This window comes from Sander vitreus, chromosome 1 (genome assembly GCF_031162955.1).
Source record: "Sander vitreus isolate 19-12246 chromosome 1, sanVit1, whole genome shotgun sequence".
Lineage (NCBI taxonomy): Eukaryota > Metazoa > Chordata > Actinopteri > Perciformes > Percidae > Sander > Sander vitreus.
The window spans coordinates 36,965,255-36,978,878 of NC_135855.1; the positions used below are offsets into that span (position 1 = coordinate 36,965,255).

Genomic DNA, 13,624 nt, shown 5'->3' on the forward strand with positions numbered 1-13,624 from the left:
TCCACGGAGCCCGGAGCACACTGGACAAGGCTAGGTGCTTCAACTAAAAAGTCATTAAAGCAAAGCATTATTTGTTTACATGTATTAATCTGAGCATTCACAAAAATCAGAAACAGCTGTTTACACCAGTTTGCAGCTCTCTCTCTCGAACACCAAGAGGGGATTTCAATCTGTGTTTCCAAAACTGATTTCATTTGTTGTAACGTCGGCATAAAGCTAAACATCCTTCAGTAACTTTCCTTTTTCGTTCCGTGTAAAAATGGCATTTGAATTTTTTTTACTTCTGAGTGACAATGTTAAGCATAATGTCTGAAGTTTATCTACTGTTTGTGTACATGTAGGAGTGTAAATGCACTTTAAACAAAAGGTAGAAACAAAAACTTAAATCATGGCAAAAGATTTTTAGAACTGGGCCCAAAGGCCTGCAGAGTAAACGAGTCCGAGGGGAAATCAATGTTCATGTTAGCAGCTCAGTGCAGGTTTAATAATAAAGTCTGACCTACAGTATGCCATTGATAATTACATTATCAGACATTTGGAGAAAAAAGAGCTTGCAGAGAACATCAGTTACACGAGTTACAGAAAAGACTGCTCATGTTTGTGCACAGGCAGGTTCAGTTAAAGAATGCAGAAGATGAAGCCTCTCTGTGCGTTACGTGACAGATTGCGTTCATTCAAGGCAACAGAGAACAGGGGGCGACACAGATCATGGTGAGAATATCCAGAAGAATCCGAAGCTTGATGCAGAGAGCCGTACCTGGCGAGCCGGCCGTGATCCTGTACAGGAGCGAAAAGGAATGGGACTTCATGATTTATAAGAAAACCTTTGAAAAGCAACGGGAACGTCTCAAAGAATTCAACCCCAAAAGTTTGAGTTTTCCGTGTGCGATTCAGGCAGCCACAGGTCACTTAGAAAAAAACAAAAAAAACAATGTCCCGTTGCTCTACATGCTCCAGTCTCCGTTAAATATCACAAAAAAAAAAAGCATCAGGTCTCAACGAGTGGAAAGCAATCCGAACCTCAGAAGCAGCAGCCCTCAGTCACATCATCGACAGCGCTTATTTGGAAACTGAAAAGATGCCGGAAAATATCTCATCCGACCCCAAACAACATCCTCGGCAAAAGCAGATTTGTGGGGAGAGAAATACGATCGAGGCAAAAATCGCTCCAATCAGACGATCAGTTTGGAGATGCCCAAATGGAGGGAATTTAAGCTTTTCGTGAGAGTCGGGGGACCATTTTGCATTTTGTTGCAAATATTCAGCAGCCGCCAATAAACAGAGGAGTTCCAATTGTGGGCACTGGCGTTGGCACTGTGCAGGTTGGCTGGTTACAGACCAGGCATCAGAGAGCGGAGGAGGAGGAGGAGGAGGAGGAGGAGGAGGAGGAAGGTGCGAGGAGTCAGTCTTTTGTTAGAGCCCTCTGGTCCTCTACCGGTCCTTCAGTTCCCTCGTCACTCGCTTGGTGATCCGCCCGCACAGCAGACCCACCAGGAAGAGGATGCACACGCTCAGCGCGATCATGAGCAGGATGTAGTCCTTGGAAGGCGATGTCATCACCTGCACGGCCAGGTCTGAGAAGCCCTCTGCTGGCGCCACCTGCAGGCCGGAGACAAAGATGAAAAGTCAACTGAGATGGTCAACACCAGCCTGTCAGCATACGGACGTTAGCACTTAGCTCAAAGACCAAACGGCAAGTTTTTAAATGGAGGAGTTGGTGCTGGAATGATTTCTCTTTAGGTGGCAAGAAAAGGTTTCAACACACAACTCCCTCTAAAATCACAACTTTAAAATCATTTAAAAAAAACAAATGAGATGTAACATGTGAGTCGTTTTAGTGAGTAAGTTGGTACGCGTAGTTCTTAAACTTTCTAAGCCAGGATAGCTTTTCCCCGTTTCCAGTGCTTATGCTAAGCTAAGAACACCGAATAAGTATAATTTCCAAAATGTCAAAAATATTCCTTTAAGTGTAATGAGCTGATATACAACCAGAACAGTAATACACATACTATGTTCATTCAAATGTATCTTAGATGACATTTGATGCCTTTTTGTGACATTGAACTAGAACTAGAAGAATTAAAGTAAAAACATAAAGACGAGGTGAAGAGCACCCCCCCCGGTGTTGCACCTTGGCAGCGTAGCTCCACATGTCGATGCGGTCTTGAAGTCTTTTCTTACACTCGGGCTGCAGACGAACTCTCTTGTCCTGTAACGCCTCAATCAGACACGACATCTCTGGACGGGGAGAGAGAGAGAGAGAGAGAGAGAGAGAGAGAGAGGGAGCAACCGGTTGTCATACAAACACACAATGGATAATCTCACCCCCCCCCAAACCAACAACATGTTCTGTACAAATCTAAATCTATTGTGTGAAAGCACCCACGTCGTCCTCTGCCGGGCGTGATGGCAGCACAGTGGTGTTTGAGGTCCAGAGCGCAGGCTGTGTGGAGGACCGGGTCCACAAAGATGTCCGCCTTGCTCTCCTTCAGCATGTTCAGGACTTCCTGCAACAGAGAAAGAGGAGGAAGATGGAGTTTCTGCACCAACGCCTAATCAATTCAGACCATATGTTGAATCATCTAAATGAGATTTCGAAAAGTAGTTTAAAGGTGAAAAGCCGAAGAAAAAAAAGAAAAAAATACATTTCAAGACATTTTAAACCTTTTCCAACAAAAGTCCATGCATGCTTTACAAACTTGTGTCAATGTTTTCTGAAGCAAAACTCTGGTTTCTTGGTTAATTAATGCATTTTTCCTACAGTGCACAGACACCTGAACACACCAACAGGAGGAGGACATTTAAAAGAAAAAAATAGTCCCTGTAGATACAGTCACTGCATTACCACATTCACAATAATACAAATGTAACTTCATTAGAATAAGTTATGTTGTTAACTAACTCAAGATGACCTAAAACTGATTTATGCATCAACACTAAAGTCTTTTGAGAGGTTTACAAAACAATTAGTTCAGCTCCAATCATTTCCACCCAATCCACACACTTTCTGAGGATTTTTGAATAAATATCAAGACACACAAAGATAGTCAAGACTATTTTGGGCCAAATAATTCTAAATTTGTGCACCGGGCAAAACAATAATAGTAAATAATACTTACCCTTTTACAAGCTTCCAGTTTGATTTTCAGCAAATTGACTTTCAGACACTCTTCCACCTGACCGGTCTGCTCCTGAGCTGCTGCCTCCTCCGCACACAACCTGGAGATCTGAGGGGGGAGGAGAAGGAGAGGAGAGGAGGAGAAGAAGAGGAAAGGAGGAGACGGAGAGAGGGGAGGCAATAGGAGAGAAGAGGAGAAAGGAGAGACAAGGAGAGGAAACAGGACAGAAGAGAGCAGAGGAAAGGCAATGAGAGAAGAGGAAAGAGGAGAGAGGAGAGGAGGGGACAAAGAAAAAGGAGAGGAAATAGGAGAAAGCAGAGGGAAAGGTAAGGAGAGGATGATAATGTAAAAAAAATAGAAGAAACAGGACAAAAACAACAAGGGAAGTATTTGAGGAAAAGAAGTTGGTTCAATGTAGAGAAAGTGATTCAAAATAGACCATATGAGAGTGTGTGTGTGTGTGTGTGTGTACCTCATCTGTGCAGTGCATCTGCAGCTGTGGGTCGAGTCTGTAGTCGAGCGCTGACTCCTGGAGAATCACTCTGATCTGGTCTTCACAGTCTGAAGACAACTTCTGAACCAAACCCCAGCCACAAAACACACAAATTAAGACAACAGCCAACCGTGATCCAAAAATCACTCTTTTTTTTTCTTGTCTTCATTTAACCAGTGCTATATACAAAAGAGATGTACACACGTTTAAAACGTGTCATGAAAAAGAAGCAGTATACCTTATAGTAGAAACCATGTACAGTACCTGTCATTTCAAAACCAACACAGCTTTTTAGGATTTAACTTTAACCTACCTGTAGCTTCAAATTGTATTTATTGCTGGTTTGATTATATCCTTATCTTTTATTTGACGTTCTGCCAGTTTGATTGCTTGTCTAAATGTTTTTGTAATAGTGAGATATAACTGGATTCTCCACCAGAGGTTTTAGGAAGCCGACTGGGATGTAGTCATGTTCTGACCTGGTCAGCGTATTTGAGTTTGAGGCAGGCGATGACCTGGCCCTCCAGCTCGCTGTCCTCGCTCGCCTTGTTCAGGATGGGCTGGCAGAACTTTGGGATGTCGGCTCGACAAGCTTTTCTCAACAGCGGGTTCAACCTGTAGTCTGGAGGAGGGGGGAGAAGAAGAGGAGGGGTGGACGTCGAGTCAGATCAGGCTCAGACTCGCTACATCTCCCGGTAATATCACTAACCCTTTCACTGACCCGTGTTCTGCGTGATCTGTCTCTTGGTGATCATCTGTTTACACTTGGGATCCATCAGCTCGCTGTTCTTGTTCTGTTTCAGACACTGAAGGACGTTTCTGGCATCCGCGTCGGTACAGAACCGCTGCGGGAGAGAAGTTCCCATCAACAACCAATACACCTAAAGGCTCGTTACGTCATTTGATTACAGCTGCAGAGATCTGGGAACACGGTGACATCGCTACAACGAAAGCAACTGTAGGAGCCACATATTGTACGTTGTTTATGGTCTCATTGATGTTATTTATTGATTATTGTATTGTGCACTTACATTGTAGGTGGTGGGCGTTTTCATCGCGGTTTGAGTGGAAGTGATAACGTATTTGTTTGCTTCACCTGTTGGTTTTTTGGTCTTTGACAGAGAGGTGGGGGAGCCTGGGAGCGAACACTTTGTTGACCGCCGCACTAAGGCACTTATTTCGACTCACAAGGTAACTTTACATTTGGTAACTGCAGTGCTCATCTCTGTGTTTAGTCCCTCGCGGCAGCACTTTGCTGGACTGCTTACAGCCGCAACAGCAACTGTTGAGCCAGATTATCTAAACCTTCACATGTTGCCCAAGTGATCTAACTGTATGTGGAGGTCAAACTAAAAGTGAGTGCAGCCAAAGTGTAGCCGATAGTCCCTCCTCGCTGCAACGGAAAACGGCGCGCGCACATTTACGGCAAGTACGCGTGGTCGACGTCAGTGGCGACCGTCACCTTGATCATCTGCTTGCAGACTCTCATCAGCTGGTAGTCGAGCTCGGGGTCGGTCATCTCCACCTCCTGCAGCCTGAAGATCCGCTGGTGGCAGCGCTGACTCAGCTGCTTCTTCTGCTCCTTCAGACACTCGATCATCTGAGGAGCAGCAGAGGGGGAGGAGGGAGAGAGAGAGGAAGAGTAGAACACCAGAAACACTTACAAAATGTTCAGCCGTTTCTTCTGCGTCTGATGCTCCTCACCTGAGCGTTACCAAAGGCTACGTTGGGACACAGGCGACTGATGTCGGACTTACAGGGATCGTACAACTCTGGCTCCAACCGGATGTCCTCCGACTGAGAGGGGAGGGGAGGGGAGGGGAGGGGAGAGGAGAAGAGGTGAGTCTGATCTGACAAATGTGTTTAGCTGCAAAGTGTCACGGTTTAGTTTATTTCGCTCGCATAGATACACGTACACTCATGTGACCAAATGAGGACACCCATGCTAAAGTTGACTAAAAAGAGGAATACAAAAATCATCTTCAGGAAATTGATCTTAAAAATCTGAAAAATGGGTCAAATCTGAGTCGAGGACAACAGGAGGGTTCATCTTTTACCTTCATTCATATTGTATTCATTTTGGCTTGCTTATTTTCTGTTTTGGATCCTACTGTATTTTAACAAATGTTTATCATGTGAAGCACTTTGTGACTGTCTGTAAAAGGTGCAATATCAAATAAAAATTATTAATATTTATTATTAAATTATTATTATTATTACTATTATTATTATTATATAACATTTAATAACATTTATAGTAAAAAAAACAAACAAAGTGTCGCCTTAATTCATACAGTGTCATCTAAACTCGTTTATAATCAATACTGACCAAAAAGGTGTAGGTTGAAGCATTTGCTTATTACACCTACCCTTTTTACAATCTATTTTTTATATATATATATATATATATATATATATCTCTCTCTCTACATCTCTCTCTCTCTCTCTCTCTCTCTCTCTCTCTCTCTCTATTCTGGTTTTTCTAGTTTTAGCTGGAAAATTTACCAGCAAATAACATTGCGAACCCTAGAAACCCAGTAATGCCAGGGCATCACGCACCAAGGTCTGTCTGTGCGTGCGAGAGAGAGCGAATGAGAGCGAGAGCGTGAGCGTGTGTGTGTGTGTGTGTGTGTGTCAGGAAACTACAGACTTGGATGTTACAAGTCAGAAACTGGTAATTACGGTAACTGAATGTGTCATTAGGGGCTGGGTAATACATTTTGTGTGTGTGCCTGTGTGTGTGCGTGTGTGTCTACCATCTCCAGCTCCTCCACACGCAGCTGTTTACGACATTTGAGTGAAACCCGCTGCTCCCTGGCCTCCTGCAGCGTGTCGTTCTTCACCGTGGAGCTGAGACAGAGGACCACATCCACCCTGGGGCGCGACGGACGAGGAAAGTGTCAATTAGGTTTAGGGGGGGGGTTCAGTTTTATGGATGTTTTCATGGAAATCAAACTCACTTTTTCTTGATGTTTGGACACAAGCGGAGAACGTCCTCCTTACAGGCCATCTTGAACTTATAGGAGAACCGGAAATCCTTCATTTGAACCTGAAAGTTGGGATTTCACCATACAACACACCTCGCATGTTTTTAGGATATCAACAGGACTGAAAACCTCGTTGGCAGAAGCAACAAAAGGGTCACGAGACACAGTACGATCATTTGCCGTCTCCTCAGTTAACTCAACATGAAAACTTTTCAATTTACGTTTCATTTGAGTAATGGAAGTGGAACCAGAAAAAAAGTAAAGTAACAGAGCAGAGAAGTAAAGAGAAGCAGATGTTGACATGGTAACTGACCAGCTGGAAGTGTGTAACGCCGACTGTACACTTGTCGTTCATCTCCTTCTGGTGTTTGTTCTGAACCAAACACTCCATCAGATCACCTGTATCGATCTGGTTATCAGCTACATCCTGCACGCACACACACACACACACACACACACACACTTATTTACATATCCTTAAAGGAAACAAACCATAAACACACCTAAAATCGAAAGCATTCAGCAATTTATTTTACAGCAATCCGGCGGCCATTACGAGAGCTTAGAAGTTGACATTTAAGCAGAATGTCTGCATTAGAAGGGAGCAACTTTAGTTTTTTTGATTTTCGTTGGAAGCTGTTTGTCCTAATGATTCCGAGAGAAATAAAATTAAGAATCATTGCTTGGTGACCATAAATATTCATAATTAACGGGGCAAAGGTGTTAAAATGAATGCAGTGTTAAGCCAAAACCTCTCTAACCACTTCAACATGGTGAGCTTATTATAATATATTTTGCACATTGTACTTATTCTTTATTCTCTCAACATTTGCACTTTTCATCCTCTTCATTTTAAACACTGTACAGCTCTTCTCATTTTAGAAACAGATCATTTCACATATCTTCAATACCTTTCTTATTTCTCATTGTAACGTCCTATTTTATATTAATGACTTTTGCAGTACGATACATTTTTATTTTACTTTCTCTTACTAAGTTTACTGTCACGCCTGTGCACCAAAACGGCAAATCCCTTTTTGTATGTGAAGACCTGCCGAGCGACAAACCTATTTTTGCCATTTTCACAAAATTCGGATTCATTGCAAATTGCACGGCTACAGTATATGCTTTCATTAGATTACCAGTCGTTTGGTTTTGTCCTCCCCCCTGTACACACATAGGAAAGTGCAGTACTCACATGGCAGTAGGCCTGAGTGACGGGCTCACAGGCTTTGATGAGCAGAGCGTCAATCTGGATGTCCTGCAGCAAACCGACAGACACAGACAAAGAAACACTCGTATCAGCACATGAGCTGCTCAGGTGAACAATAATTCTGATTTCCACTTAATTTGTATGACCTCTGACTCCAGCTCGGTCAGGTTGCCCACGACCTCCCTGCAGGCTGACACCAGGTCCTCCAAATGATCCTGCAGACACTCCAGCTCCTACACACACGAAATATAGTCAGTAAAATACACAATTTGTATTTAAATGGCTACCACGCACGCACGCACACACACACACACACACATACACACAATATAGTCAGTAAAATACAAGATTTGTATTTAAATGGCTACAACATGCAAAACCTTCCTGTAAGGGTCTTTCAATAGTTTTAAGGTTTGCTTACTTAAAAGGTAAAGGAATTTTCATTGTAACTAACACAACTGGGTGTGAAAAGAGACATTGTGATGAACCATAGAGTGTTATTGTAAACAAACATTGAGATTGGGTCTATACAAAGACGGACGCCTCGTCTCCACTTCCTCCCACTGTACAAAAATGAAGCCAAAATATCCCGGGTACAGGCGCTGCCATCTTGTAATTTTGGAGCCAGAGTCTGCGCAGTGGGGATCTGGCAGTGGAAGCGCGGGATCCAAGTCCCGCCCATGAACCCGCCCAACCAATCGCGAATCAATCACGACGTTTCACCCCGTTTTCATAGCATCAAATAACTAATACAAACCAAACTTATCAGAAGAATGGACACTTGAACAGACAGCAGCGTGATAAGAACTTCCTAAAATGACAGAAACCATCTTTGGGAAAACGACGTGCACATTGACTTTTTAGTTTGGCCCATGTCCCATCCGATAACATGGAGGGGGATTTATGACATATGCTTCAGCCAGCCACCAGGTGGCGATACTGATGTTTTGGCTTCACTTATACAGGCGATGCATCAACCATCGGTTACACCAAGTACCGAAAACGGTCAAGAAATGCTTGCTTAGATTCATACGGTTATATAATTACTGTGTGATCAGACAGTTTCTGGCTGCTTGTGTTTTGCCGTGTGTATTTTCCTGAAAATAAGGACTTTAGGGAAATGTCAACAGCCCTGTCCTGCTTTGTATTTGGTTCGGGAAAGTTTACACTGCATCCATCCCTGTGATGAACCAACAGAGGGCGCTCAGACATCCACCACTGGGTTACAGTGAAACTGTAGTGACAGAAATCAGCAGTCGTAACAGTATGTGTGTGCGCGCGTGTGTCCGCCTCACCTGTCCAGCGTCCGTCTTGTCGCTGCACCACTTGCCGAGGTCGGTCATGCAGCGTCTCTGCAGATCAGGGTCCAACTTCACATCCAGCGCCCGCTGGCGGAGAATCCTCTGAACCTCCACCTTACAGTCCCGAGATAACTACACGTAGACACACACGTACACACACGCACACAAAATGTATTACCCAGCCCCTAATGACACATTCAGTTACCGTAATTACCAGTTTCTGACTTGTAACATCCAAGTCTGTAGTTTCCTGTCATACAGTAGTTACGACCGATTTATCCGAAGTAAGCAAATATGTACAGCTGAAACGAGTAGTCAATTGACAGAAAATTAATCGGCAACTGTTTTGATAATCAATTAATCATTTTTCAAGCATACTTTATTACATACGTTATTTCTTGCTGGCATGAAGCACACAATGGACTTAATTTACCAGCTTCCACCCAGTGACAGTTTTGACAAACCAAGTCTTAAACAGCTCTTTGAAGAAGTGTGAACCAACTACAAAGTTCTAACTCTGAAGGTCTGAAACACTGCATATAAACACAGACCCTATAATCAAATCAGATCAAGCTGTCGGGGCTCTTCTCACTGATGAGTGTAATTACCTAAAGCAGGGCCAAGAGGACCTTCCTACTGAGACACTGATTACAGGACAGACACCGGGGCCGAGCAGGGCCAAACCGGTTCATCATTACATTCACGCTTTTGTTTAAAATGCACCCACTTGAAACAAACAGCTAAAATGATGTTCAGTATAAGTACTTGTACACACCTGAGGAAGGCCAAATTGTGGCATATATATTAGGGGTGTACGATTCAGAAAATGTCACAATTCGATTCCGATTTTTAGGCTCACGATTCAATTCAATATCGATTCAAAAATTAAAAAAACGATTCACAGTATGTAAATGTAGTTACTTTTCCGATGGATGGATGGATGGATAGATGGATAGATATCTTATACATCCCTTAGTACATTCATGTGGATTTTTTATTTAGTATCTTATGTTGTCCATATTATTCATGTGATTTGTTATTTTAACATCCTGTTATGATGTATGTGTATGTTGTGTGTGTCTAGTGGTAGTATGTCTGTAAGCTACTGGGACCTTGAATTTCACCTTGGGGATCAATAAAGAAAGTATCTATCTATCTATCTATCTATCTATCTATCTATCTATCTATCTAGTGATTGCAGTAGACATACAATTTTAATTTTTTTTTTTTTTTTTTTAAATATGAATCGATTTTGAATCGGTAGAGCTTGAATCGCGATTCGAATTGATTTTTTTTGCACACCCCTTATATATATATATATATATATATATATATATATAACAACTATTGGATGGATGGTCAAAAAAATGTTGTACAGACATCCATGTTTCTCTCAGGGATCGTAATAATCTGTTGATCCTCTGACTTTTCATCTGGCGCCACCATCAGGTCAAACCTTTAAGCTGTCCAATACTTTCATGCGTTTTTGACCAAATACCTGCAGAAGTAAAGACATTCCCATCAGCCTTAGCTGCACTCTGTGTTTAGTGCTAATTAATTAGCAAACATTACCATGCAATGCATCACAATATTATACCTGTTAAACATCAGCATGTTAGCATTTTGATGTTAACATTTAGCTCAGAGCATAACTGCGCCAAAGTACAGAAAAATAATGAAGTCTGCTCGCCAGACCCTCCCCCGCAGGGCTGGTGGGGGGGGGGGGAGGGTCTGGCAATGCGAGACTAAATAGGCTATAACATGAGAAATTACATTTATGGTCTATTTAATTTCCAGCTAAATTAAATTAGTGATTTGAGTTGCTGTTGTTGCAGACAGAGCGACAAACACTGCTTGGCCTTGCTGTGGAGCAGGAAGTCACACAAACACACCCCATCACATCAAATCACCCCAGCCTGGCAGAGAGTGACAGACATAGATTAAATCTTTGCCGTCATCATCAATTTAGCCCCATCACCAGCATCAATACTGACCGATTTAGGTGAAACACGTACCTGCTCGGTTGAATTTACCTGTTCAATTTAAAAAAAAAACAACAACAGTTACACCTGCGGATCCTGCAGTCAGAGAGTGAGAGTTCACCAAAGTGATCAAATGAAGCCAAAATACATGAAAACCTCTCGCTGGCATTAGAGCTGCAAAGATGAATCGATTAGTTGTCAACTAAACACTGATCCCTATTTTCTGACATTTTATAGACCAAAAAGTCATTGACAGATTAATCGACTATGGAAATAATCATTAGTTGCAGCCCTAGCTGGCATCACATTTGAAGGCCAGAAAGTTTCCCAGCATTAGAAGAAACAATTAAGCAAAATAAAGAGAGTGTGTTTCTAGTCGTACCCGGCGTCCCTGCTCCTCGGTGCGGTAGGCGTGGCGGTACAGGCAGGAGAAGACGGCGCCCGGCGGCATCAGCTCGCTGGTCTCGTTCCAGCCGTGTGTGTGGCAGAGGCGAGCAGCGTCACCCTGACACTTCTTATACAGGATGGGGTCCAGTCTGAAAGACAAACAGAGGGACTTTATCCGTGTTATCCCACGACTTCTGTGGCATTAGAGCCATGTGAAAACAAATTATACGAAGACTAGTCATAGTTTGACTGAGGAAACAATATTTGAAGAGTTCATTTCCAAAAAACAAGATAAACACCATTCTTTAAAATGAATAAAGTGACACCATAGACATCTGAGATATCTGTTGAATCCTTCCATCCATCCATCAGATTTTAATCTCATGACTCAAATAATTACTTTCACATTGCCCTAATACTCTGCTAGTCTCAGGAACATTAACTCTAGTGGGAAGCTGTCGAGACAACGCCAATAACAATCGCTTGTTCTTCCTATCGCCAATTCAGTATTGTTGCTTTGGCTCAATTCGGCTCACAACAGAGTTGACAATGAGCACGCTGGCTTGATATTTTCTCATGTTTAAACACAAAATGTCCTTACATACAAATCCCTCATATACTTAGGTGAGACACAAATGAGCTATCTCCATATGTTGAAGACGACTCCGGAAAAAGCAAGTAAGTGGAACTTGAGTTAAAGATCATTTTGTCAAATTATTTCCAAATTCAAGAATGAACTCCCCCCCTTTCTTTTTAAACGTTTTGTTGTATCTGTGGAATATTAATTGTCATGTCAATAATGTTAAAAGGTGAAGAGCAGAAGATGTTTGTGGATGCAGACTCACTTCCAGTCTCTGGATATGAAATACTGCAGCTCCAACAGCCGGTGCTCACAGTCCTCCACCATCTTCTCTGTGTACAGGTGCTCCATCAGGCACGACAGGATCCTAGATAGAGATAGAGATAGAGAGAGAGAGAGAGAGAGAGACTATTAGGGACATACACACTCGTGTTTATCAAGTTTAAAGAACAAAATGATCATTTTTGACATAAGGTAGTAATATGTGCACAGTATGTACGCGTGCGTGCGTGCAAGCAGCTCACATTGGGTCTCCGGTGCGAATGTGTTTGCAGGCGGTCTGGATGACAGACTCGCAGGCCTCGTTGAGTGCTCGGTCGATCCTGTAGTCGGCTACGGGGTCGGCCGACTGGATCAAAGTCTGCAGCTGCAGCGGAAACAAAGTAGGAAAACATCTAATGTCAGCAGCTGGATTTTATCTATATTTCTAGATTTTATTTATTGATAACCTATCAAACCCCCAGTGATACACAATACTATGTATATATGTAATATATATATGTGAATTTAAAACATTTTAGTTTATATGATATAGTTTGTACAACACATTTTTTTATTGTCATTTTCAAAGTTTTATTTTCTTGCAGAATATTCCATAAAATAAAACTACTTTGCTACAAAGCAGCAGGTCCAGTTTGGAAATCTCTGGACATTTTTTACACTAACATAAAATACGTCATTCAGCAAAAAAGCGACTTCGCACAGCTGTTATAAAAACGAAATGTAACATTCTTAATTAAAACTGAACTGGCAGTTTTAGCCACAAGACGTTAGTGTAGAAAATCTATCAGTTGAGCCCGACAACTGAAAGCTGGAACACTGAATGATTTATGCTGAGTATGTGAATTATTTAGAAGAACATTTTAGAAGAAAATAGCCCAGTAAGCTTTGTCAGAGCACACACAAAAAGCAAAGCACGATAATAACTCCAGTTGTTAGTCAGTGACCCCTCCAGCTGCAGTGCTGCCTCTCAGCTGTTTGGATCTCTTTAACACTGAAGCATCACAGTAAGTCTTACGGCGCTCTGGCAGATGCTGTCGACCGTGGTGCTGCGGTCGCCGCGTCCGACTCTCATCAGGCAGTGCAACGTGCGGCCTTTGCGGTGCAAGCCGGAGCAGTGAGCCTCGATCTCCGTGCGGCAGTGCAGCACGATCTCCGGACTCAGGGAGAAATCCTCCATCAGCATCCGCCGGTAGTCCAGCATCTCCCCCTGACACTCGCCGCTGACCGGACGACCTGCACAGCACCAGATCAAACCATTACTGACACAGCTGATTCCTGAT

General features: G+C 42.7%; 1 protein-coding gene across 2 annotated transcripts in view; it reads right to left on the reverse strand.

The window, feature by feature from the left end:
• Nucleotides 1-547: 547 nt before the first annotated feature.
• LOC144520452 (Golgi apparatus protein 1-like) overlaps nucleotides 548-13,624 on the reverse strand; it is a 32,017-nt gene continuing 18,940 nt past the window's right edge. Inside the window, exons 8-27 of one of the 2 annotated variants that reach the window (XM_078254169.1) lie at nucleotides 13,360-13,577; nucleotides 12,587-12,708; nucleotides 12,328-12,429; nucleotides 11,478-11,631; nucleotides 11,129-11,146; nucleotides 9,108-9,245; nucleotides 7,959-8,045; nucleotides 7,798-7,860; nucleotides 6,913-7,026; nucleotides 6,573-6,661; nucleotides 6,369-6,486; nucleotides 5,317-5,409; nucleotides 5,075-5,212; nucleotides 4,334-4,457; nucleotides 4,092-4,234; nucleotides 3,592-3,693; nucleotides 3,120-3,227; nucleotides 2,387-2,507; nucleotides 2,132-2,238; nucleotides 548-1,599 (exon numbers count right to left, since the gene is read on the reverse strand). In XM_078254169.1, the coding sequence (XP_078110295.1) occupies nucleotides 1,432-1,599; nucleotides 2,132-2,238; nucleotides 2,387-2,507; nucleotides 3,120-3,227; nucleotides 3,592-3,693; nucleotides 4,092-4,234; nucleotides 4,334-4,457; nucleotides 5,075-5,212; nucleotides 5,317-5,409; nucleotides 6,369-6,486; nucleotides 6,573-6,661; nucleotides 6,913-7,026; nucleotides 7,798-7,860; nucleotides 7,959-8,045; nucleotides 9,108-9,245; nucleotides 11,129-11,146; nucleotides 11,478-11,631; nucleotides 12,328-12,429; nucleotides 12,587-12,708; nucleotides 13,360-13,577 (2,327 nt within the window). In that variant the 3' untranslated portion in view covers nucleotides 548-1,431. The remainder of the gene's footprint in view (nucleotides 1,600-2,131; nucleotides 2,239-2,386; nucleotides 2,508-3,119; nucleotides 3,228-3,591; nucleotides 3,694-4,091; nucleotides 4,235-4,333; nucleotides 4,458-5,074; nucleotides 5,213-5,316; nucleotides 5,410-6,368; nucleotides 6,487-6,572; nucleotides 6,662-6,912; nucleotides 7,027-7,797; nucleotides 7,861-7,958; nucleotides 8,046-9,107; nucleotides 9,246-11,128; nucleotides 11,147-11,477; nucleotides 11,632-12,327; nucleotides 12,430-12,586; nucleotides 12,709-13,359; nucleotides 13,578-13,624) is intronic. The other variant, XM_078254179.1, reaches the window with a different exon arrangement.